The sequence below is a fragment of the Leopardus geoffroyi genome, chromosome B1 (assembly GCF_018350155.1).
Source record: "Leopardus geoffroyi isolate Oge1 chromosome B1, O.geoffroyi_Oge1_pat1.0, whole genome shotgun sequence".
Taxonomy (NCBI): Eukaryota; Metazoa; Chordata; class Mammalia; order Carnivora; family Felidae; genus Leopardus; species Leopardus geoffroyi.
Genome location: NC_059327.1, coordinates 81828753 through 81855532, shown reverse-complemented (window position 1 = coordinate 81855532; position 26780 = coordinate 81828753). Strand labels below are relative to the sequence as shown.

At 36.3% G+C, this 26780-nt stretch overlaps 1 protein-coding gene across 5 annotated transcripts in view; it reads right to left on the bottom strand.

Annotated features, from left to right (window-relative positions):
* Positions 1-26780, bottom strand: part of ANAPC10 (anaphase promoting complex subunit 10) — a 110112-nt gene that overhangs the window by 39001 nt on the left and 44331 nt on the right. For 4 of the 5 annotated variants that reach the window (XM_045466581.1, XM_045466591.1, XM_045466574.1 and 1 more), the window contains exon 4: positions 20269-20389. In XM_045466581.1, the coding sequence (XP_045322537.1) occupies positions 20269-20389 (121 nt within the window). Of the gene's footprint in view, positions 1-19640; positions 19671-20268; positions 20390-26780 lie in introns of all 5 variants that reach the window. The other variant, XM_045466567.1, reaches the window with a different exon arrangement.

Sequence of the window (26780 nt, the reverse complement as noted above, 5' to 3'; positions counted from 1 at the left end):
TGTTCTATTATACTAGCAAGGTCAATTAGTCCTGTGAACTCCTGGTCTTTCTGCCTGATAGCTTGGTGGATTATTCAAGTGGGACTGTTCATAACCCATAACTGAATGCAGCCAATTAACCTCAGAAACATAACAATACTAGTATCTAATGGGATTTTAAGCTTATCTTAACAACATACCACAGTAACGTCATTTTTCCCACATTGGTGGAATATTATTTGATGGAAACTCTACATTCTCCCCAAATTGAATTAATTTGTAAGTTACAATATACAAATTATATAGAGTAATTAAAAAAAGTTTAAACAGCTTTATTGCTATATAATTCACATACCATACAATTCACCCATTTAAGTTTATTTATTTATTTTGAGAGAGAGACAGATAGGCAGCGCACACCCATGAGCTAGGGAGGGGCAGAGAGGATGCAGAGAGAGAATCCCAAGCAGGCCCCATGCTGTCAGCATGGAGCCCAACAGAGAGCTCGAACCGATGAACTATGAGACCATGACCTGAGCCAAAATCAAGAGGTGGACTCATGCTCAACCAACTGAGCCACCCAGGCATCCCACAATTCACCCATTTAAAGTGTACAATCCAATGTGCATCTATCACCACAAATCTTTTGTTTGTTTGTTTCAAGTTTTTATTTAAATTCTAGTTAGTTTACATATAGTATAATATTGGTTTCAGGAGTAGAATTCAGTGATTCATCACTTACATGCAACACCCAATACTCATCTTAACAAGTGCCCTCCTTAGTACCCACCACCCATCTAGCCCATCCCTCACCCATTTCCCTCCACCAACCCTCAGTTTGTTCTCTATAGTTAACAGTCTCTTATGGTTTGGGGCGCCTGGGTGGCTCTGTCGGCTGAGGGTTCAGCTTTGGCTCGGGTCATGATCTCACGAACCATGAGCTCGAGCTCCACGTCGGGCTCTGTGCTGACAGCTCAGAGTCTGGAGCCTGTTTCAGATTCTGCGTCTTCCTCTCTCTCTGCCCCTCCCCTGCTCGTGCTTTGTTTCTCTCTCTCAAAAATAAATAATATTAAAAAGAATTTTTAAAAAAATGAGTGTCTTGTGGTTTGCCAAATTACATAATTTCTGTTACAAGAAAGTTCACCATAAAGATGTTGAAGCTTTTAAAAAATAATCAAAATAAAAAATAATAATCCTCCATTATGCCTATATTTGCTTATATGGTTCATACAACTAAATTTATATAACTAAATAAAGAATAGGAGAATCCTTTATTTTTCTAAATGTTTATTTTGAGAGGGAAAGAGAGAGGATGAGCAGGGGAGGGGAAGAGAAGGGGGAGAGAGAATACCACTTCACACTTAGATCTGCTGACAGCACAGAGCCTACTGAAGGGCACACCAGTGCCCAAACACACCAGCTATGAGATCATGACCTGAACCAAAATCAAGAATCGTTCACTTAACTGACTGAGCCACCCAGGCACCCCAAGAATCTTTTATTGTGCAATATCCACTGCTCCTATCAAGATTTCTCCCAAGATGCAAAAAACACTACTACTCTCTCAGAAGCTATGTGGAAATTAATTTGCATTATACTTCAAATATTCAAAAAGTCTTTAGTTGTCAAATATTATTTAATTTTTAAAACAACAAAAGAGAGTTTGCATTATTTGAGTGCTTACTATGTGGCATGAAATATGAATCCATACTTTGCAAACTATCTTAATCATCTCAGAAATCCAATGAAAAAGGCATTTCCCTCCCTATTCTATGTATGAGGAACCTGAAGCTTCAGAGGTGCTAAATATGTTCCCAAGTTTCACACAGCTAATAAGTTGCAAAAATAAGAGATGTAAAACCAGATCAGTCTAGTTTGCCAAATTGTAGTCTTTCAACATCACTTGCCCTAAAAATTATGAGATAACACTGAGTCATCTCCCAGGATCACCTGTATTGCCAATCTTCAAAACCACCATATAAAAGAATGATATCTAATTATAACTGAGTAACAACCAGAAAGAAATGAATGAATGAATGAATGGATGGATGAATGAATGAATGAATGAATGAATGAATAAGGGTGTTTTGATATCCATATAATCATATCAACACTAAAGTTTTACTAAAGGCAAGACAGTATTTTTTTTTCATATCACTTCCAATCCAAATGCACTCTCACATATATGAATGGACATGCGATCTTCCACACACAGACCAGTATAACTACCTGCCCACATACATGCAACACACAAAGTCATCCAAACTGTCACACCTAATACTCCGATTTCTAAGCCAAAAGTATTTTCTGTTATGCCAGGTCACAACGAAGTGAAAAGCTGCCTTAATACTGCAGGTATCAAGATATCAGATTTCTTTTCAAAGAAGGATTTTTAAAATAAGCTGAATAACTTTTTCATACAGTAATGTTTTTTAAAACTATTTGGTCTAGTAAGGCTACTTAACATATATTCTAGCAAAAATCGTACTGTGATTACCTCTGTTTTTGCTTTACCAATTTCAAACAGAAATAACTTGTTCAATCATTAGGCCAAACTGTCCTAAAAGCAAATGCCTATTAACAGCAGCACAGCCTGTGTGCATTCCCAAAACTCAATCACTATTCCCAACTTCCCTATGGGAGCTTTCAGATTGGCCAGAGTTGACTCTCAGGGCTTCACTCACTGCTTAGTGGAAATATTTGTAAAAATATTTGTGCAATTAGGATAAACAGAGCTTTTATGAAAATACTGGCTTAGCTAAAAGTAATGACAGTTAAGATGTGCATAAATGGCATTTTTAAATGTCCATTTATTCCCCCCTACTCTATAAGTTTATTATGATAAATGTTGCATCAGCTTGAAAGAATATATTCTGCAAAGAAAGTAGAAGGGCTGAGAAGTAGAATTCAGAGTCCTCGATATTAAGTCAGCTTTGCTTACTTTTTAAATAAATCAAATAAAAATAAATTGTGTTCTACAAACACAAAAAATTTTCAATAACAGAGTGCAAAATCAAAGGATGTATCCAAGTTAGTAAACTGTTGCCTTAATTAGTAAAGAAAGATCTAATATATTGACGCAGTGGATCAACATGTGATCCAACAGATCTTATACTATTAACTAGATCATATCAGGAAAATTAAAATTGCTAAACCATTTATTCCCTTTTAAAAGGCACATAATACCAATGCCACTGATGCTATAGTTTCAAAGAACTGAATCTGTAATGGAAATCTCATTAAAATAAAAAACAAAAACTAGAAAACCTGCATGGGACATATGCTCTATCCAATTCTGGACAACTGATTTTGAAATGCAAAATATCAACCTTAATTAAAAAAAAAAAAAAACCAGCTCACACAGTAAAGAACTGAATCCAAGACGACTTACCTACTCTCTGTTATTAGAGCATGCCTTAAAAAAGAGAAGACATTTATCTAGCATTTTCCAACCTTGTGCAATCATGTATGAGTAAGGATAAAGCGGCCATTATAAAACTGAAGTGAAAAAGATATATGGAGGGGCCCCTGGGTAGCTCAGTCGGTTAAGTATCCAACTCTTGATTTGGGCTCAGGTCATAATCTCGCAGTTTTTGAGTTTGAGCACCACATTGGGCTCTGTGCTGACAGGGTGGAGCCTGCTTGGGATTCTCTCTCTCCCTGTCTCTCCACCCCTCCCCTACTCATATTTCCTCTCTCTCTCTCTCTCTCTCTCTCACAAAATAAATAAACTGAAAAAAAGATATATAGAAGGATATAAATTTACATTGACTGAAAAAACAGTGTATTTGGTATGTTGCAGATGTTTTTACACAGCTAAATCTCATTTAATCTTAACAACCACGCAAACAAAATAGGTATTGTGATTCTTATTTTTTAAAGTAAACAGAGAAAGAACAGAGAAAGTACCCTATATCACAAAATAGAGAAGTAATAGTACCAAGATTGCAACTCTGATCTGACTACAAAACCTATGATTAAAGCAGCATGTGGCAAAGGCAATCTAGAAACATATTCCTTCCTTTGGCGTAGGCCTCATCCTTCTGTCCCATTTTGAGTACAATATTTAAAACCCAGATTGCAGATTATGAAACAGCCTGGGTTTTTGCACCCCCCCCCCAAAAGCCAAGGTTAGAGAACTCTGCGTTCAATGGCGAGTACAATATGACTCTGGGGGAATAGCAGCAAGTTTCAAATAACTACAAATTCAGGTTAAATGGAGTTCAGTGAGTCATGATAATTCCATGCCACTGATAATCCTGATGTTAGTCAAGGGAATTTTCAAATTTGAATTCCATACTTGCCTTAGACAATTCTCTTTCAACACAAGGTAACTCTTCATACAAGGTAAGTATTTTAAAGCAGGCAACACCTCTCAGTGCCTTTCACTAATTTTCTACAGAGAAATAGTAAAATTTTTAAATAGATAAAGCTAATCCTTTTATTATCTTAAATGTGAAGCAGCTACCTAAAATGCTAAGGTAGATGAGTGAAGACAGATTTCTTTTCATTACTCAGTTTGTTCTCATTCCTTGAAGTACCTTCCTTATCATACTTAACTTGAGCTTATCACCTTTGGGCCATGATAAGAGGTAAGTTATGAGTCTCCTGGATTCTCCCTAGTAAATTACATTTCCTTAAATCCCTCCCCCCCCCCACACACATACTATCTTTAAAGTAAATACAAGGGCCACTGCATAAACAACAACAAATTACACAAATGTTAACTAAACACCTATGTGCCAAGTACTTAGGCTTGAGGGGTATCAAGACAGATACTATCCTTGTGCTAGTGGAAGCTATCAAAGATTTATGGCAGCTCATAAGAAATATGCCATACTAAAATCAACAACACAAGAAACAACAGGTGTTGGCAAGGATGTGGAGAAAGAGGAGCCCTCTTGCACTGTTGGTGGGAAAGCAAACTGATGCAGCCACTCCACAAAAGAGTATGGAGTTTTCCTCAATAAAAAGTTAAAAATATGTGATGAGCACCAGATGTTGTATGGAAGTGTTGAATCACTGAATTGTACACCTGAAACTAATATCTGTATGTTAACTAACTGGAATTTAAATGAACACTTTAAAAAAATTGGGACGCCTGGGTTGCTTAGTCGGTTGAGCGTCCGACTTTGGCTCAGGGCATGATCTCATGCTCTGCGAGTTCGAGCCCCGCGTTGGGCTCTGTGCTGACAGCTCAGAGCCTGAAGCCTGCTTCGGATTCTGTGTCTGCCCCTCCCCTGCTCATGCTCTGTCTGTCTCTGTCTCAAAAAAAAAAAAATTTTTTTTTTTTCAACGTTTATTTTTGGGACAGAGAGAGACAGAGCATGAACGGGGAAGGGGCAGAGAGAAAGGGAGACACAGAATCGGAAATAGGCTCCAGGCTCTGAGCCATCAGCCCAGAGCCTGACGCGGGGCTCGAACTCACGGACCGCGAGATCGTGACCTGGCTGAAGTCGGACGCTTAACCGACTGCGCCACCCAGGCGCCCCAATTTTTTTTTTTTTAATTGAAAGAAGATGTTACTTGTCAGAAGGAAAAAAAGTTAAAAATAGAACTAACTTACAATCCAGCTATACTATTAGTATCCAAGAAATACTATTAGGTAATTCCCCAAAGAATACAAAAATACTAATCAAAGGGATATATACATTCTGATATTTATAGCAGCATTATCTATAGCCAAATTATGGAAATAGCCCAAATGTCCACTGACTGATGAATGGATAAAGAAGATATGGTGTGTATGTGTGTGTGCATATACATTATATGTATATGTATGTGTACACACACACACACACACAGGAATATTACTCAGCCATAAAAAAGAATGAAATCTTGCCATCTGCAACTACCATGGATGGACGTAGAGGGTATTATGCTAAGTGAAATAAAGGTAGGCAGAGAAAGACAAACACAGTATGATTTCACTCGTATGTGGAACTTAAGAAACAAAACAAATGAGCAAAGTGGGGGGGAGAGACAGACAGAGAGAGAGAGAGAGAGAGAGAGAGGCAAAGAAACAGACTCTTAACTATACTCTTAACTACAGAGAACAAACTGATGGTTACCAGAGGGAGGTAGGTGAGGGATGGGTTAAATAGGTGATAAGGAACAAGGAGTGCACTCGTTGTGATGAGCACCAGGTGATGTATGGAAGTGTTGAATCACTTCATTGTACAGCTTAAATTAACATTACACTGTACATTAACTAACTGGAATTTAAATAAAAACTAAAAAAAATATATTCCATAAAATTACTAAATAAATGGCAGAAGGGTAAGTTTAGTGCATAAAAATATATATACAATTATTAAGTAGGTTACAAATTTGGCTCCATGGTTCCTGGCAGCCAAAGCAAAGTGGGTATCATTACTGGTTGTGACATGGTATAGAGGCTCTTCTACTTATAAACAGATTAGTTTCCAAAGAGCTATCATAAGTCCATTTAATCACATATGCAAATTTTTAACTACAAAAGCAACTGCTAATATCATCTACTGGTGACTAACAGAGTTGCCATACTTTGTCCCCCAATCACTGCTCCCTCACAACTGGTAGGTTTTTCATATCTACCGAAGTCCCTATGCTGAAGGGTCTTGAGCAGAAGAACCTGTGTATATGTGTATAGTAACAACCCAAATGCCTTCCTGAATTCAGATCTGAAGGAAATTTTTACTCTGGATCTGTATTAAAAGGCCACTTTGAGATATAGTGGACTACATCCTTGACAATGTTCCTAACAGAATTACAAGAATAACTTGTCTTATTTCCTAGATGTCTCAATGTAGGCCTATGGATTACCACTAAAGAGAACTTCTATAAAAGCAATTTTATAAAATAATGTAGCCAAAATATAATATTTATAATAGCTAAAGAAATGCATGTCTTTCAAGTGGTTCCTAATTAGAAAGAAAGAAAGAAAGAAGAAAGAGAAAAGAAAAGGAAAGAAAAGAGGAAATTCAACTCTTGCAGGAACAGTCTAAAGATCTAAGAATGAGCTTTTAAGACCATTGGCATCACACTCATTGCTTACACAAGTTTTGTGTGTAACACCACTTTACTGTAATTCATAAAATAGGGAAATAAAGCTTTCAGATTAAGTTTTGAGGTTTTAGTAATTATATCTAAAATAAGTATAGTAGTTAGTGGACGATGAAAACAGATACAATTCTTTTGAAAGGGGCTATTTATTTTTCTCATGAATCTCAAAGAAACTGCAATTAGAGGAATAAGTCAAAGGCCACAGTTATTATTGTATAGGGCATGTGTAAAAAGAGACACACTATGTAAACAACATATATTGGCTAGATTCACTACAATTAAGTGAGATGAGGGAAAAAGCAAAAATAGGACCTTGAAGGATAATATACTCTGCCTGAAAAACTTGATTTACTCTAAACACACTACTACTAAATAATCAGAGTACCTTTTCCTCAACTTCAGAGGAGTTTACTGAATCTAAATACTTAGGTTACCTCATACAAAACTGAAATTCAGTTAAGTTAAAGAATATAAGATTATTTTAACAGGGATTCTTTTTTTTTTAAATTAGAGTAAAATAATACTTTTTAGTCTAAACATTTTACAGGATTAGAATCTGTATTTTCAAAGTTGCTTTCTACATACAGATAAAATGGATACATAAGATACGAAAATTGTTATCGGTTAGAAGCTTCTGTTATAATTATTTTATTGATTTCTGTTATAAAATTGGAAATGTGTTCCTATGTAAAAAATATTAAGGTACTCATTATTATGAAATCTCATTTGTTTTGCAGCAAGTACACAGTCTTAGAGAAGCAGGGGAAACAAAAGTTGCCAGCATTTTATAATTGTCTCATATGAGCTCACATGCCAGTCAAATCCTATGAAAATTTGTTACCCTGAGTGGTGGGGAAAAAGATAGATAGTATATTATATATTTTCTTTTTTAGAACGAGACAACTTTTAGTGCAGTTTTGATTCACAGCAAAACTGAGAGGAATGTACGAGATTTCTCATACATCTCCTGCCCCTACCACCACATGCAGAGCCTCCCTCATTACCAACATTAGGGTTCACTCTTGGTGTTGTACATTCTACAGGTTTGGACAAATGTGTAATGAAATGTATCCATCATTATAGTATCTTACAGAGTATTTTCACTGTCCTAAAAATCCTCTGTGCTCTGCCTATCCATCTCTCCCACCACTCCCAACCCCTAGCAACCTCTAAGCCTCTCACTATCTCCATAGTTTTGCCTTTTTGAGAATGTCACAGTTGAAATTGTACAAATAATTCCACATTGTTGGAATTTTACAAACAGCCTTTTCAGATTGGCTTCTTTCAGTTAATAATATGCACGTCAGGCTCCTCCACGTCTTTTCATGGCTTGATGGATCATTTCTTTTTAGCACTGAGTAACATTCTGGATGTACCACAGTTTATTAATCTATTCACCTAGTGAAGGATGCCCTGGTTGCCTCCAAGTTTTCACAATAATTAATAAAGCTCCATAAACATCCATGTGCAGAGTTCTATATGGATATAAGTTTTCAGCTCCTTTAAGTAAATACCAAGGAGCACTACTACCTAGTCATATGGTTGGTTGAGAGTATGTTTACTTACGTAAGAAACCACCAAACTGTCTTCCAAAGTGACTGTGCCATTTTGTATCTTCACCAGCAATGAATGAGAACCCATGTTGCTCCGTATCCTTGCCAGCACTGGACAGTGTAAGTGTTCCAGATTTTGGCTATTCTAATAGGTGTGTAGTGGTATGTTGTTTTACTTAATTTGCATTTTCCTGAAGACATGATGGGAAGCATATTTTCATATGCAAAAATATGCTTATTTGCCATCTGCACATCTTCTTTGGTGAGGTGTCTGTTAAAGTCTTTGGCCTACAGTTTGCTTTCTTATTGTTGAGTTTTAAAAGTATCTTGTATATTTTGGATAACAGTTCTTTATCAGATGTCTTTTGCAAATACTTTCTCCCAGCCTGTAGCTTGTCTTTTCATTCTGCTGATACCAGGTATTTTCAACCCGAAAATATCTGTTGTCATGTGAAATTTTTTTGGTGGCAAAGAATGGGAATCTATGGAATATATAAGACCCAGAGTAAGAACTTTTACTCTTCATTATCAAATAAAAGTAACAGAAAATTTACACAGCTACTTAGTGAAAACATATTAACTTGGAATGAGATAAAAGACCTCAGGCTCAGGGCATCTGGATGGCTCAGTCGGTAAAGTGTCCGATTTCGGCCCAGGTCACGATCCCATGCTTTGTGGGTTCAAGCCCCACATTGGGCTCTGTGCTGACAGCTCAGAGTCTGGAGCCTGTTTTGGATTCTGTGTCTCCCTCTCTCTCTCTGCCCCTCCCCTGCTTGTACTCTGTCTCTCTGTCTCCCAAAAATAAATAAACATTGAAAAAAAAGACCTGAGGCTCAATAAAAATTGAGCTAACATATTATCTGGACAATTTCCCTACTACTGCCTCAAAGTTATGGTACCACTTAGTCTGACTCTAGATCTTGTTCTCATCAGAGTTCCTGGAGGGTCTCCTCTGCCTAGTGCCTCTGTCCTACTTAGTCAAGCACCAAAGATCAAGGCTAGCTGTGGACTATTCAATTAGAAAATTATCCTTCTAAGCTAATTTACAAACGAGACAATTTGTTCTGAAAATGGTGCTGAGATTACTGAACCACTGTTTCTGTTTTCTACCACCAAAAATTGCAAACACAGGAGGAAAGACGATCCCCCCCACCCTTCAAGCCTACAGACCCTTGAATGATGATTTTTCTTAACTGCCTTATGAAGATAAAATGGCCAGAGAAGAAAGAATCAATTGGCTTATATTCCAATAGTTTCCACTCCAATATTCTCTCTCACTCTTATTCAGAGGCTTGGAGATGTTTTTTTTTTTTTTTTTTCTTTTTTCCTTAGAAATCTTATCCTCCAAATTACACTGTTTAAAGCTTTTTATAAAATCATTAAGCAAAGCAACCAGCAAAAAGAAAAGCAAGTATTTGTAACCGCTTATGCCAAAAGCATTAGCATTACAGAATCAACCAATTTTCAATAGAATATATCAAGAAAGTAAATACATTTCAGAATTCTATAGTCAATCTATCCCATCACTCACAAACTCATTTCCTTGGCTCCACACTTCAATTTTTCTGAAAAAAATGTAAAGACATATTTTGGTAACTTACAATCTAATGTGATGTTAAGCAAAGATGGAAGGAATATGTATTGCATGTTGATTCCCAGCTATACCACTGCCTTGCCGTATAACATCAGGCAGTTCACTCTGCATCTCGTTTGTAAAACAGTGGGATTGCACTTTATTAGAAGTTGTTAACTCATGGTCCTTTCACCACATCCAGACTGTGGACATACCTTGTTTGCCCAGCGTATTTTAAAAATTGGGAAATTTCCACATTTTAAAAATTGGGAAATTTCACATTCAAATCTAGATTTCTCTTAAAAAATTTTAGGACTGACAACACCAGGCATACAATCCCATGGGGCAATAAAGGCTGAAACTGAATAGAAACTGTCCCCCTGGCATAAAGGCATGGAACCTTGCTGTTACATTACCTGCCTGACTGTGTAGCATCTACGCTTTTGATGAAATACATTACCTCTGAAGTTTCTTTCAGCTCTAACATGTAGAATGAGCCACAGAGCAAAAGGTCCTTTTAACCTAAGTCTCAACTTTACTTGAATATAGGGATAATAACATCTGATCACCACTTTGGTGACAAAATGAAACAGTGAGTAGTGACTGCTTAGCCCAGTGACATAAATGTTGAGAGTGCTTTCATAAATAGTAGAGGTTACAAACCCAAGTAACAGTGAACGAGAGGACTCAAAAACAGTACTATGATGGTCAATCCAATCTACATCAAAACTGACATGCTGATTCTTCTCTTCCTAACACTGATCCCATTAAAATTCTGCTACTTGCCTCTAATTTTTAGAGATTAAGTCTTCATTCACTATGTATAAAATAAGAGGCTGAGAAAAAAAATGAAGGTCCTGAATGGGCTGACCTCAAGATATACTTTAAAGTTATGATAAAACTTTTCAGCATGCAGTTTTCAGCAAAATCTGCTGTAGATCTTTCTGTTCTAATCACGACCATTCTTAGTTGCCAAGAATAAAGAAAGATGCATTCAAAAGTTTCTACAGGGAAAGGGGGCTTACTAAAAAGTTAGCCCAGGAATCTAGGAAAAAGTAAACAACTAGGCACCAGAGAGGTCAGTAAATGAAGAACACTGGGAGCACCAGCCATTCGTTCAGCTCTATTTTTCTCTCTCCTGGTCAGTCTGATTCTGTGCCTGCATCCGCTCTATTTGTTCTACACCATCCTACCTCCTCCCATTATCTTAGAGTCTATAGCCTTCTAACTTTGAAACTTGAAACGCACATGGCCCTTTACCTTACCACCCTCTCCATATTGCTATCTCACTGTATCAAGTCTGGCTAACTTGCCTGTTTCTTGTGAGTCATATTTCTGAGAAAGGCCAAAAAAAAAAAAATAAAATAAAACTACCAGGGATGCCTGGGTGGCTCAGTGGGTTAAGCGTCTGACTTCAGCTCAGGTCACGATCTCGTGGTCCGTGTGTTTGAGCCCCAGGTCGGGCTCTGTGCTGACAGCTCGGAGCCTGGAGCCTGTTTTGGATTCTAGGTTTCCCTCTCTCTCTCAAAAATAAATAAACATTTAAAACTAACTTTTTTAAATAAAAAATAAATAAAACTACCATTCAATCCTACAATCCCACTTCTGGGTATACACCCAAAAGAACTGAAGCAGGGTCTCAAAGAGATATTTATGTTTGCACATTCATATTCATAACAGCATTATTCACACCTCTTGTGGAAGGTCCATCAACAGATGAATCGATAAACATAATGTGGAATGTTATTTAGCCTTAAAAAGGGAAGATATCCTGTCGCATGCTACGACACAGATGAACCTTGAGGACACTGTGCTCAGTGAAACAAGGCAGTCACAAAAGGATAAATACTATGAGCCCACTTATATGAGGTATTAAAAGAGTAACCAAATTCATTGGAAAAGAAAGTAGAATGGTGGTTATCAGGGGTTGAGGTGAGGGAAAATGAGGAGGAGTTGTTTCATGGATATAGATTTTCAGTGTTGCAAGATGAAGTGATTCCGAATATGTGTTGTGCAACAATGTGAATCTACTTAACACTATTGAACTGTACACTTAAAAGTGTTAAGATGGTAAATTTTAAGTTACATGTTTTTTATCACAATTATAAAAAATATTTGAATTTTTGAGAGAAAGAATCAGATCTGCCCAGATAATCTTCTTTTAAGAAAACTACACAAGCAGGGATCAGTGGCAAGCCTAGGGACTGACTGCTGGTATACTCATTTGACAACTTTTTATTAAACGCCTACTGTTTCCGACACTGTGCTAAGTTCTCAGCCAGGTGCCTACCCCTTCCCTGTTCAGCTGGCCGTACTCAGTAGGCTTTCCTTATTTAAATAAAAAGCGTTGATAATCGGTATCTCTAAAACCATGGGCATTTTCACTTTTGTAAGTAAAGTGCATATTTTTATTGCATTGTACCCTGCTATATAGTTAAATAAAGGGTTTTTTAATTTTGTTTTTTGTTTTCTTTGTCCCTGGCTGTTCCTACTGTCACTCTGCCTAAAAGAAAGTGCAGTTCTTCCCTAAGTGCTGCAAAAGAGCACTTGAAAAAGGCGACTCTAGGGCACAATGCCCTTAAAAGAAACCTCACCAACTTCAAAGTTAAGTACGCATCAGCACTACAAAACCTTCCAATTCAAAGCATTACGAAACAAAACAAGAATCCCCTTCAGAATCTTCTTACTTGGTCCAAATATGAGAGTAGGAAAAGTTGGAATCCCTGGTATTAAATAATTTCATTGGTCTCAAATCTATAAATGTAGAAACTATTACTCCAAAGAGTGATTAAACTAAACTACTTGCAGAAGCTGCTTACTACAGAATTGCATTAAATAAATTGCCTATGAAAACATGCAACACAGGCTTAGGCAGGAAGGGTTTCATTCCCTATCTAAGTGGGTACTCCTGCCCATTCTCAGCTTCTGTGACATTGTCTCTCCATTTTCTTCTCATCACTGGCAATTCCTTTCAGCTTTTTCTCACTGAATAATCTTTTTTCTCCCCAGTCCTTGAGTGTTGGCATTTCCACAGTTCCAGCCCTGGCACTCTTCTTTTCCACTGCACACACTCCCTGAATGAATCAGAACTTGCACCGAAGCTTCTTACTTGCATGTTGGTAATTTTCAAGTCTACACCTCTAACCTAGACTTCTTTCTTCAGGTTCGGATCCATGTATCTGGCTACCCCTTGAAAAGCCCTCTGTCAGAAAAAATACCAGAAGTCAGTGACAAAAACTAATCTCATTAGCTTAACCTTTCTCACCATCCTCGATGTTCCTTAACTCTGCATTCCATTGCTGATTAATGATAAAAATCCACCAGTTGCCAAACATGAGAAGAATTCTAGTTGCCCTCTTCTACCTACTTGAAGCCCCTACCCATACATACTCCCTGTACACCTTAGGTAACAATCAGTCACAAGCCTTTCTGAATCTACTTCAAATGCACCCCTTTCTTTTGAACCCAATTGTCATGGCCTTGGTTAAATCCTCCTAACTTTCACCTGGATACCACCTAGCCGGTCTTCACGTTGCTCCAGCCCCAGCCATCCCACGATTAAACTTTATCAATATCTCCTCATTTAAAGTCCAAACTCCCTAGAAGTCTATGAAAGTAAGCATAACCTGATTTTTGCCTACGTATTCTCACTGTAACAACTACACATCACTCCCCGCATGAACATTCACTCCTTATGTACAGAGGCCATATTACCATTACCATCACAATAAATGTGTTGAATGACAAGTACTTCTCCAGTCTTTCTTGCCATTGCTTCATACCTACCCAGCTTCCAGAAGTACTAAATTACTTGCAGTTCTGCCATTATGCCATGCCTTCCTGCTTCTGTACTTTTAGGTACACTGTGCCCCTTTCAAAATGCCTCACTTTATTCTCACTTGAGTGGGCTTTATGTTGATCCTTAAGATTCAGTTGAAGTATCACCACTTTTAGAAAAACTTTTTTCTTAATTTTTTGAAGTTTATTTATTCTGAGAGAGAGAGAGAGACAGAGAGAGTGAAAGGGAGAGAGAAAGAGAGCACACGAACAGAGGAGGGACAGAGAGAGGAGAAAGAGAAGCCCAAGCAGGCTCTGCACTGATGAGGGGCTCAATCTCATGAACCTGTGAGATCATGACCAGAACTGAGATCCAGAGCCGGGACGTCTGACTGACAGAGCCACCCAGGCACCCTAGAAAAACTTTTTAAACGGTTGCTCCTAATATTCCATTGTGTTTCCACAGCACCATATGTCTTTACTAGACTATATTGTAATTGTAGATTTACTTGCCTGTCTTTTCCACCAAACTATGAGGTACATACGGACAGAAACAGTGACTATCTCTACTGTATTCCCAGTACCTAATACAGTTCCTGGCACTTAGCAGGCCCTAAATAAATATCTAATAAATACAGTATGAATTTGTCTTGTAATAGGAATCCCAGATTACATCTCTACATTGACACAGTCTAGGTTTGTGATCAAACAAAAAACAAGAGATACAAGAATATTTCTCTCTTAAAAAAAAAAATAGGGGCGCCTGGGTGGCGCAGTCGGTTAAGCGTCCGACTTCAGCCAGGTCACGATCTCGCGGTCCGGGAGTTCGAGCCCCGCGTCGGGCTCTGGGCTGATGGCTCAGAGCCTGGAGCCTGTTTCCGATTCTGTGTCTCCCTCTCTCTCTGCCCCTCCCCCGTTCATGCTCTGTCTCTCTCTGTCCCAAAAATAAATAAACGTTGAAAAAAAAAAAATTAAAAAAAAAAAATATATATATATAATATTCCACTATGTAACATTTTATATTCAAAAGGAAATACATCCCAAATGCATAGTCATCTCAACTCCATTTTGGAAATAAGTAATGTATATAATCATGAATAACTCTCTTTAAATTGTGTGTTACTTTTAGAGAGGGAAAAAAAAGGATAACATTTCTGGCCTAAAAATTATGTGTATCACAACAAAATATTCCATACTCATTTCAAAGATGTCCCAGTGTCAGTTATAAAAACTAATTTTTAAAAATATTTTCTTTTAAATTAGCTAAATTTCAGTAAAAATATTTTTCCAAAGGCTCAATAAATTAAACACTGTCCTATCAAACAAATTTATGTTTATAAGTACTGCCTAAATCATTCCATTTTATATCAAGTTGTTTAAAACAGGCCCCTCATCAGAAAGTAAATATAAGTAGATTTTAAGATCGATGGATAGAGCCAGAGACTCTGTCTGCATCTTCTTACTCCACCACACACATTAACAAAACTCAAATTATAATCATAAATGTTATGTTAACAGAAGAGTTGACTTTTTAACCACTTTTGTCAAAGTACCAAATATGGACTCCCATAGCCATGCTACTGATTCAAGACCCAAGGAAGAGAGCCAAAAGGCTCATCCACAAGGAAGAAAAGAAAAATATCATTACAGCTCTCTTAACATCGAAGACTTGTTTCAAGCTTCTTCTTTAAAAAAAAAAAAAAAATCATTTGGTAACAGCTTTATTATCTGAAGACAAAAACAGGGCTTAAAATTCACTTAAGTGCTCAATCTTGTACTCCATTAATATTCTATCTTTTTGTGGTCACAAATTTTAGAAGCAAAACGCTAACAATGAATCAAAGGACAACTTTCACATCTGCTGAAAATATCTGCTTCAGTTAACAAGTTGTTTTTTTACAAAACTGTATAGAAATAATTTTGAAAACAGTTTCAAACAGAGAGGAGGCAAACCACAAGAGACTCTTAAATACAGAGAGCAAACTGAGGGTCAGTGGGGGGCCGGAGAGGAGGGGAAAATGGGTGATGGGCATTGAGGAGGGCACTTGTTGGGATGAGCACTGGGTGTTGTATGTAACTGATGAGTCATGGGAATCTACTCCCGAAACCAAGAGCACACTGTATATACTGTATGTTAGCTAACTTGATAATAAATTACATTTAAATAAATAAATACCACAGAGTAACTCATTTAAAAAAATAAATAATTTTGAAAGCTGTCATTCTATGTCTAATAAATCAGTTTAGTATCATATTTAAGTACAAAAATTTTTTTTTAATTTTTTTAATGTTTATTTATTTTTGAGAGAGAGAGAGAGACAGAGCCCAAGCAAGGGAGGAGCAGAGAGAGAGGGAGACACAGAATCAGAAGCAGGCTCCAGGCTCTGAGCTGTCAGCACAGAGCCTGACACAGGGCTCAAACTCATGAACCGTGAGATCATGACATGAGCCAAAGTCAGATGCTTAACCGACTGAGCCACCCAAGCGCCCCTAAGAAAAAAATTTCCATAATAGTTTTTAGAAAGAGAAATAACTCGTTAGCAAATTGAAAAAGACTTTAATTTTTCTTGAATTTTAGCTGGAGATGCTTTCTACAAAGTTAAAATGGTCACATGTAAGACATAGTGCTCTTTGGTTTCTCGCTCTAAATGACAAAAAATTTCCAGCTATTTATTTTTCCTTCTGAGAGCAAAGGAAAAAAAACAGCATTAAACCAAAACATAATGCTAAAATGCAAATGATTTAAAAATTTTAAAAGCAACTGTATCTTTATTTGAAAACTTCTCTTGAATAACTTCCTTAATAACATGATGAACATGACTTCCTAAATAAAAGTTAACACAACTGAGATGAAGTGTTTTGAGAAGATAATGCCATAAAGACTCTGAAATGCTAAGTCCTCACTCCTTTACAGAAGTAGTCTTGTGGGGAAGCAATAAATCACAAACATCTCATAAGTGTTCTTATGTCTTTGGTTCCCAATTTCTGAATGATGGACAATTTTAAAAACACAAAAGTAGAATGAGCAGCACAAATGAATTCAACTTTGGCATCAAAAATGTTCTATTTGGCCAAACTTAGTTTTAGTATCTTGTAACCATTAAGCAGAAAGTTTAAACCTTATTTCCATTTTAAGTCCCTCCTCAGGTATAGAGATTGAAATATGCATTCAAGATTAGTAAAGGAAAGGCCTGATCTCTTTGTAGAGGTTTTTCAACAGAGGTTACAAAGATCAGGATACAACAGCATGCTTTGTAACTAAAATGAAGGAAAACATATGATAGCAAAAGAATAATTTTTTGATAGAGTAGCCATTAGCTTTTCTTACCCTGAACTACATTTTTGTAAAAGTTACTACTTCAAATCAATAAAAAAATGACAGAAAATAGGTTTTTAGAGTGTTTCAAGTAAACAAATCCATAATTTCTAGTAAAAAAGGAAAACCTATTAAACACTCCAATACACACTACACCCTCCTGTGGGCAAGCCTCCATGGAAAAATATAAAAAGATTTAGTTGGGTTTTCCACTCAGTTAAATCAGTCCTATAACTAATGAAACGATGGCTCTAAAAACCTCATAAAAGTTAACACTATTTTAATCACTTGTCTTAGCATCTGAGTTAGAAGAAAGAGTTTTTTAGAAATAACAATTTAGATCCTATAGAGTAGGAAATAAAATCATAATCTGCTTATCTTCCCTTAAAAAACAAAGTGATAACAGATTATTTCTTTAACTTAGAAAAACAGGTAAATAAAGTAAATCACATGTAAAGATATATAATTAAAAGATAAAGTATACTTTATATCATGAGCTGCAAAGGTGGTACTAATATTTTAAAGCAAAATACAAAAATTATGGTTCCTTAGTGAGAACTGTGGCAGAAAAGCAGTATGTTCATTAAGTTTTTCAGGAAAACAACTTACATTATCACCTGGTAATATTTAGTATTACTGGCCTCATGAGGCTGTGTGGTCACTACACAGAAATATAAACACACTTGGAATAAAATTAAGAGACTACCTAAAAGAGCCCTTATTCTATATGGCTAATGTTTCAGTACTTAAATGATAGAATAGAAGCAAAACTAGATTAAAAGTATCTGCAATGGTCCAAATATCATTTCAAGTTTCTCTAATTTACAACAGAATACAATATATATATTTAATACATAAAGCTAGAAATCATGTATGAGGATGTACATTTCCCAAAATGCATGAAAGAATTTTTGAATAAATATACTCAAAGAAAAATAAGTTACAACTAAGACTACTTAAGGGCTTAACAACTAGACGGAATCCATCAATTAAAGGACAACAGTGACATCTAGTGGACATTTCAAATATAGGCCACACACATTTTGGATCAAAACATTTTGTGTGTCACATATTTCAACCTGCCTGAGGACTTATGGGACAAATCTTTAATTTTAAAACAAAACAAGCCAGCTATGATCCAAAAAGGCTTATAAATATGAGTGACCCAATCATGTGATAAATACAAAATGTTTAAGTATAAGAAGTATATATCTCGCATCTTTAAAGTACTTTAAACACTGATTAAACATATCATATATGACTAAAAGAAGGGCTAGCAAAAGGTCCAATGTAATTACGATAATAAAAAGAATTTAAAATATTCTGAATGAAAAAGCACTGGGGTGAATGAAGAAACTAACAAAGTTTATACTTTGTTTATACTGGTTTATACTTTTGGTTTAGGGGCTATTGGGTGGCTCAGTTGGTTAAGTGTCTAACTTCGGCTCAGGTCATGATCTCACAGTTTATGAGATTGAGCCCCGTGTCAGGCTCTGTGTTGACAGCTTGGAGTCTGGATGGAGCCTGCTTTGGGTTCTGTGTCTCCCTCTCTCTCTGCCCCTCCCCTGCTTGCATTCTCTTTCTCTCTCAAAAATAAATAAAAACATTAAAAAAAAAAAAAGTAAATGAACATTAATAAGACCAGGTGGTCATCTCAAAAAGCAACAAACTTAACTCAAAAGGATGAAAAAACAAAACAAAACAAAACAAAAAACCAAAATACCTGTGGATGAAAATGTTCTCACTTATTCTTATTTGTCAATACATAAACAAATTTCACAAGAGAACAACACCACATTCATTGAGTAAATAATGAAAATATATGTGATTTTTATTAAGTATTTTATTACTAACTCAGGGAAGAAATATAAATGTAGAGGCAGATCTTATAAACACTAAGTCAAATAAGAGTCCAGGCCACAAATTAGCCAGAAGTCTTTCAAACATCACAGGTGCTTCCAGATCTCTCAGAACTACCTAATTTAAAAGATTTTAATGATTATTTGAGCCCAAAGATTTCCTGACAAGGAAAAAATGCAAAGGGCCAGAACTTTATAAATACAAAGTTCAAACTCATTCAAAGTACATGAAATGTAAACATGTTGGGACTAGTAACATTCAAGTCACAAAAGCATTACCTTAATAGCTTCAAAAAGTTATATAGTACATAAATAAATTGGGATATATTCAAACAATGGACTATAACTCCAGAATATAAAAGAATGAAGTACTGATACATGCAAAAACAAAGATGAAATGTCAAAAAATTAGGCTGAATGAAAGAAGCCTTACAAAAAGTTACACCTTTTGTGATTTCATTTATATGACATGCTATATAACAGGCAAAACTGATCTATAAAATGAATGAATGAACGAATGAAATTAGAGCAACACTTACCTCTGAGAGTAGGATAGAGATGGAGATTGACTGGGAAGGAATATGAGGGAATTTTATGGGGTAAAGAAAATATTCTATATCTTAATAGAAGTTGGGGTTATATGTATGTTTGCATTTGTCAAAACTCACCAAATAATACATAATTAAGATTGTGCAAAACATATATACATTGTACCTTAAAATAAGAACCTGAAGCAAATATTCATAACTCTAGTTATCATATATCATGCTGAAGTATTTGGAGTGATATGTACAAATATCTGTAACTTATTTTGAATTGCATATAAAAATTAGATGAATTGATGGACAGATTATAATAATGCAAATACAGCAGAACATTAACAATTATAGATAGAATTTAAGAGATGAGTATACTGGGATTCACTATATAATTCTTTAAATTTTCCTGTATGTCTAAAAATTTCCATAATAAAACACTGGGAAAAAATTAAAATGACAATCAGAATTAAAAAAAAATTTAAATATAAAAAATTTAAAATGTTTTCTTATACATTAATAATTTTCCATTTATATATTAACATTTTAATCTGTCTAAAGTCAAATGCAACCATTCTCTAAAGAGCAAGAGTTACAGGAAAACATATTTTTAAAAATGTGAAAGACATACCCGAATTTCTTGAAGATTGTGAAAATTATTTCCTACTCTGACCGAGATCTTGCTTGGAGTATAGCTTTCATCAGATTTGTAGTCTGCATAAATACATAATGTCTTCACTGTTGTTTTTCTTCTAAAAGCAATAAAATAAAAACATGTTCTTTATCACGTGGGAAGATTATATCCAAAACATCTTCTGATCGCAGTTCACTCAAATGAGTACTTCAATCAACAATTTCCATTTCATTTCAACAATGATGAAAATGAAGAACAAGTAAAAATACAGATACACATTCATACAGGCATCTCTTATCTAGAACATGGTCAAGAACCAGATGTGAGTAAATTAAAAACAGTTGAGCTAAAATAGGTACCTTAACATGCAAACAGCATTAAGAACTTCAGTCCTCTTCATTTATGTTTTACACAAAAAAGTTACTCTAAAAAACTTGTTTTTTTTTTTTACTAGTTAATTACTTAATTTCCTATATCAATATTTGAAAATAACTAGCTAAGTAAGAAATTAAGTCCAACAAAACCAAAATCATTTATAATATAACTTTATAATATATAAACATATATTACAGCACATATTGTACAATAATAGTGTAGTTTTAAAGGAAAATATATTATGTAATGCAAGAAATAAAATTCTGTTTTTAAAATATATATATATATCTTAGGAAGAGAAGCAACGACTATATAACACAAAATTAATCTCAGAAAAAAAAGCAAGTAGCCAAAAAACATGAAAATGTTTTAATCTCTAATAATCAAAGAAATATAAATTAAAATACATAGACATTCGTTTTCTTATCATATTAAAAAATATTAAAATGACTGATAATATCCAAATTTGATTAGAAAAAGTTACTGTCATAATGAGCTGGTAAGGCACACAGCCTTTGACCCATGAATTCAACCTCGAGAATACATTAAAAAACAAAAATAACACAAATACTTAAAAATGGATGCAGAAAAAATGTTTACCATCCTGGGGTTAAATTACTAAAAAATTATAAACTCAAATATCCACCTCAATAGGTAATTAGTTATATCTATTCAATGAAATCCTATATAACTATTTCAAATAATCACACACATATACAGGTTAGGTAAAAAGGCAGATTACAAAACAGTATATACAGAAGGATTGCATTTTGGGGAAAACAAAAAAAATTTTAAAGGCATATACACCTACATATATGTACAGGTATACATTACATATATATATATATATATAAAGATGTAGATAGAATCATACAAAAACACTAAAAGGGACTATTTTGGTGGAACAGATCTATGAGAGAGCTTTATTTTTTTTTATGATTTATATATTTTTGGAATAATTTTTTTTTACATTAAGCATGTGCTATTTGGGTCATTAGGGGAAAAAAAAACACTAGACAATTTTAAACATCAACCAAAAAAACCCATTAAGAAGTCTATTTAAACATGCTTTAAAAGTTAAGTTCTGGTATAAACTGGCACTAACTTATTAACAATGAGCTCCTTGAACAGAAGTAGTCTGTGTCAAAAGTCAACCAATAAAAACAGCAGGGGATCTGTAGCTCTTAGTGTGGGGACCAAACTTCTATAGCCCAAGCTATTCATCAAAAACAAATGGGGAAAGTTAAGGACTTTTCTTCAAATAATAAAGACAGATCAAGATGTAAAACACTAAGTACCCAGGAATCGCTGACAGGATAAATACCATTACCAGGTTTTCAGAAGAGGCCAGAGGTATCAAACTGACATCTTTCTCTTTCTGTTGGGCCAGGAAGGAGACATGAGGGGAAGCAAGGGAAGAGGGGAAATTTTGAAGGGCATACAAAAGATCTTTTCCTGATGAGCCAGAAGCAGGCAGTAAAAGGTCTTTCTTATTACGGAGAGATCAAAGATCATGAAGATTACTCTTGAAGACTTTTGCTTTTCTTTTTTAACAAAAGCAGATCTAAAGAGCCAAGCTTTCTGCTGTTCAGAATAATTTTATCTCCAAGTTATGAAATTTAAGATAACTTAGTCACTGGAACATAAAAGATAATCAGGATGAGGTTAGAAAAGCAAAGAATAACAACAACACAAATGATTATAAAGACAACAGCAACAAGTACAAAATAGCAAATGAACTTTGGCCCAGAAGCAAAGCTTTTTATGTATTATTTAATTCACTTCTCAACCTTGGATACAGAAGCCATTACCACCTTCATTTTACTGATTTAAAAAAAAAGCAACCAGTAACACTCAGGTTAATATTAACTGACTGAAGGTAAAAAAGCTAGTATGCAGGCAGGCACAGCTGAAGCTGAAAGATGTGTCTATCTGCTTCACATGACCTTAACACATATCACCTTGCTGTTAATTAATTATACTTAACTTACTCAACAATCATTGGTACCAATTTGCAGGAATATGTACGTGTCTGTAGTTCTTTAAATTTTATCTGCCGTAAGTTGGGATCCATGTATTCCCAGAAATCATATTTAATATGATAATCTGATTACATAATTATATAATTTCATTACATTTGCAAAAGAAACTGTGACCTCACGAAAATTTAAAAACTATTACTCTAAAATGTACCCATAAAGCCTTTTAAAATTATTTATCAATTTTATCTCGTGGTGAATGTGAAAACTAACACTGCACAGAAAACCATGCTATGTGTCAAATAGCAATGCATGTGGGAAGATTAAATGCATAGATTATGAGACATCATGGCAGCTACTTAAATTGCTCAAATCATCATTATAATAATAATCACCATACTCTGTAAGCCAAGCATTGTGCTAAACATTTAGGGTAAAGTACTATAGGAAGGAAAGAGGGAGGGAGTAACATGTCCCCATTTCTGATGACATAAGTAACATTCCCAGCCTCTCTATTCCTCACCCATGACTCCCTTTCTGCTGAGAAAGAGCTGCTGGCAGGAGGTACACATTGACTTTGTTCCTTCATGCCACAAATTTAATAGAGGCAGGCTCTACCTGATCTAGCACCTTCATAACTGGATGGGCAAGTCTGTTTAATTCTAGGGTTCAATATTAGCAAATACACTTAACTGTAGATGTAAGCCCCTTTCTCAAACATCAGCGTTGTCAGTTTTACAAGGGTGATACTTTGGTCTCCACCTGCTGACTCCTGAATAATTTTTCAATTCATTGGGAACCCATGAAATTGTAAGAGAAGACATTAGAGACAGACACTCCAGGTTGACAACCTAACAGCCCCTGTTCCCTTCTTTCTTTATGGCATTCTACTAAAAGACTATATTCCCTAGCTTCCCTTAAAGCTAGATATGACGACATGACTAAGTTATGGCCAATTAGATTTACACCAAATGACTGTATTTTATAAAGAAAGGTTTTTTTAAATTTTTAAAAAATTTCTTAATGTTTATTTTTTGAGCGTGAGCAGGGGAGGGGAAAGGAGAGAGGGAGACACAGAATCCGAAGCAGGCTCCAGGCTCTGAGCTGTCAGCACAGAACCCAATGCAAGGCTTGAACCCACGAACTGTGAGATTATGACCTAAGTTGCAGTTGGACACTTAACCAACTGAGCCACCCAGGCGCCCCTATAAATCAAGTTTTTAATGTTTATTTTTTTTATTTGCAAGAGAGAGAGAGAGAGGGCAGAGAGAGAAGGAGACACAGAAACCGAAGCAGGCTCCAGGCTCCAAGCTGTCAGCACAGAGTCCAACACAGGGCTCAAACCCACGAGCCATGAGATCATGACCTGAGCTGAAGTCGGACACTTAACCGACTGAGCCACCCAGATGCCCCAAGAAAGGTTTTTTTTAAAGGAAGACATCCCCCTTTACCTTCTCCACCTACTCCTTCCTGCTACCTGGGATATGGACATAATGGGTAGAATTCCAATAGGCATCTTGAATCATGAGGTAACCTTGAGGACAGAACTCATGAACTAAGAATGGAAAGAGAAGGAATCTGGGTCTACAAAACACTGTAGGGCTACCATACTATTCCTGAATTACCACGTTCCACTTATATGAAGAGGGAGAGAAAATAAATTCCCACCTTGTTTATTGGGGGGGAGGGGCACAATCTCACAATTAGTGAGATCATGACCTGACCGACGCTCAACCAACTGAGCCACCCAGTCGCCCCTCCACTCTGTTTAAAGCACTGTTATTAGAAGCTCTGTTACCAGTTCTCATGCCTATTTAATACATTATCACGTCCACACTACAGATGAGGAAACTGAGCTCAGATTCGGGTTAAGCAAACAGTCTCAGTCACACAACTAGCTATGCAGAGCCAGAATCTGAATCTAGTTCATGCCTGGTGGACTTAGCGATATGCTCCAGTGGGGAAGGAGGGCGGAGACCCAGGAGCCAGCAGACTGGTCTGAGGATCCTCTGGGTTGCAAGGGGCAAAACAATTCCCCTGCTTGCAGTGCACTTGGGAGAGGTGGCCCAGCCTCTCTGGGGGCAAAAGACATGGCAGCGTCATTGAACTGCCCTGTTCACTAACATAGGAATGAGGACACTAGCTAAGGGCAGCAAACTTTGGCACCGGCCTTGTGCTGCACTTTCCCAAAAATTCCTAACCACTGTGAGGTCACGTGACTATTTTCTGGGACAAACCAGCCCTGGGCTACAGTGCAGTGAGATCCTCCCCCCACCCCAGGGGGTCAGTGAGTCTGCCTTGCAGATGTCTAAAAGATGAAATAGCCACATGGACAGCTCAGAGGTAGGCAGGGTAAAGGTGGAGATATGGCAGAAGCTGGGGACAGAGGAGGAATGATTGTTTGCTCTTCTGTGAGTGCTTCCTGAAGAGTGAAAGGCACAAACTCCCCCATCCGGGATGAAATAGGGGGAGATTGCCATTTTCACCCCACTCATCAGCTCAGTGAGCTAAACAGTGCCACCAAGTGGAGGCTGGAGCCACATACACCAAGCCCTGACTGCCCTGCAGGTACATCTCTACTAGGGCAAGTACACCTGAGAATCAGCTCAATAGGCCACACCCCCAGAAGACCAGCATAAACCCCTTGCACATACCAAGTCTACTGATCACAGAGTGGTGCAAAGCTTCAACTCTAAGGGAAACAGGATTTAACTTCCTTTCGGGGTTTTGGGTTTTGGTTTTGTTTTTTTTTTTTTGATACAGAAACAGCAATTTTTAAAATTTTACTATTACTATAATTGTTATTGTTATTATTATTATTTTGGATCAAGCTTCACTTAACAAGCAGACAAAAAACACGCCCAGGATCTATCTCCCCCTTTTTTTTTTTTCTTTCATCTCCAAAATGACAAGACAGAGGAATTCACCTCAAAGGAAAGAACAGGAAGAAGTGATGACCAGGGATTTAATAAAAACAGAGAAGATGTCTAAACTAGAATTTAAAACAACAACTGTAAGAATACTAGCTGGGCTTGAAAAAAGCAGGGAAGACACTAGAGAATCCCTTACTGCAGAAGTAAAGGAACTAAAATCTAGTCAGACCTAAGTTAAAAATACTATAACTTAGATGCAAGCCTGAATGGATGCCATAACAAAGATGGATGGATGAAGGAGAGAAACAAATCAGTGATACAGAAGATAAAATTATGGAAAATAATGAAGCTGAAAAGAAGAGGGAAAGAAAAGTTTCAATCACAAAGGTAGACTTAGGGAACTCAGAGACTTCTTAAGACATAGTAACATTTACATCACACGAGTCCCAGAAGATGAAGAGAGACAAAAAAGGGGCAAAGGCTTGAGAAAATTATAGCTGAAAATGTCCCTAATCTGAGTAAAGACACAGACATCGAAATCCAAGAAGCACAGAGAACTCCCATTAAATTCAACCAAAACTGGGTGATGACCTAGACATATCATAGTCAAATTCACAAAATACACAGACAAGGAAAGAATCCTGAAAGCAGCAAAGGAAAAAAAGCCCTTAACCTACAAGGGAAAACAGATCAGATTCACAGCAGATATGTTCACAGAAACTTGGTAATTGAGAGGGAATGGCAGGATACATTCAACATGCTGAATGGGAAAAATATGCACCCAAGAATACTTTATCCAGCAGGGCTGTCATTCAGAATAGAAGGAGAGATAAAGAGTTTCCCAGACAAACAAAAACTAAAGAAGTTCATGACCACTAAACCAGCCCAGCAGGATATATTAAAGGGGACTCTCTGAGTGGGGAACAAAAGACCAAAGAAACAAAGACTAGAAAGGAACAGAGAACATCACCAGAAACACCAACTTTATAGGTAACATAATGGCAATAAATTCCTATCTTTCAAAAATCATTGAATGTAAATGCACTAAATACTCTAATCAAAAGATACTGTGTATCAAAATGGATTAAAAAAAAAACAAAAAACAAGACCCATCTACATGCTGCCTACAAGAGACTCAATTTAAACCTAAAGACACCTCTAGATTGAAAGTGAAGGGATGGAGAACCATCTATCATGTTCATGGACATCAAGAGAAAGCTGGAGTAGCCATATTTATATCAGACAAACTAGATTTTAAACCAAAGACCGTAACAAGGGATGA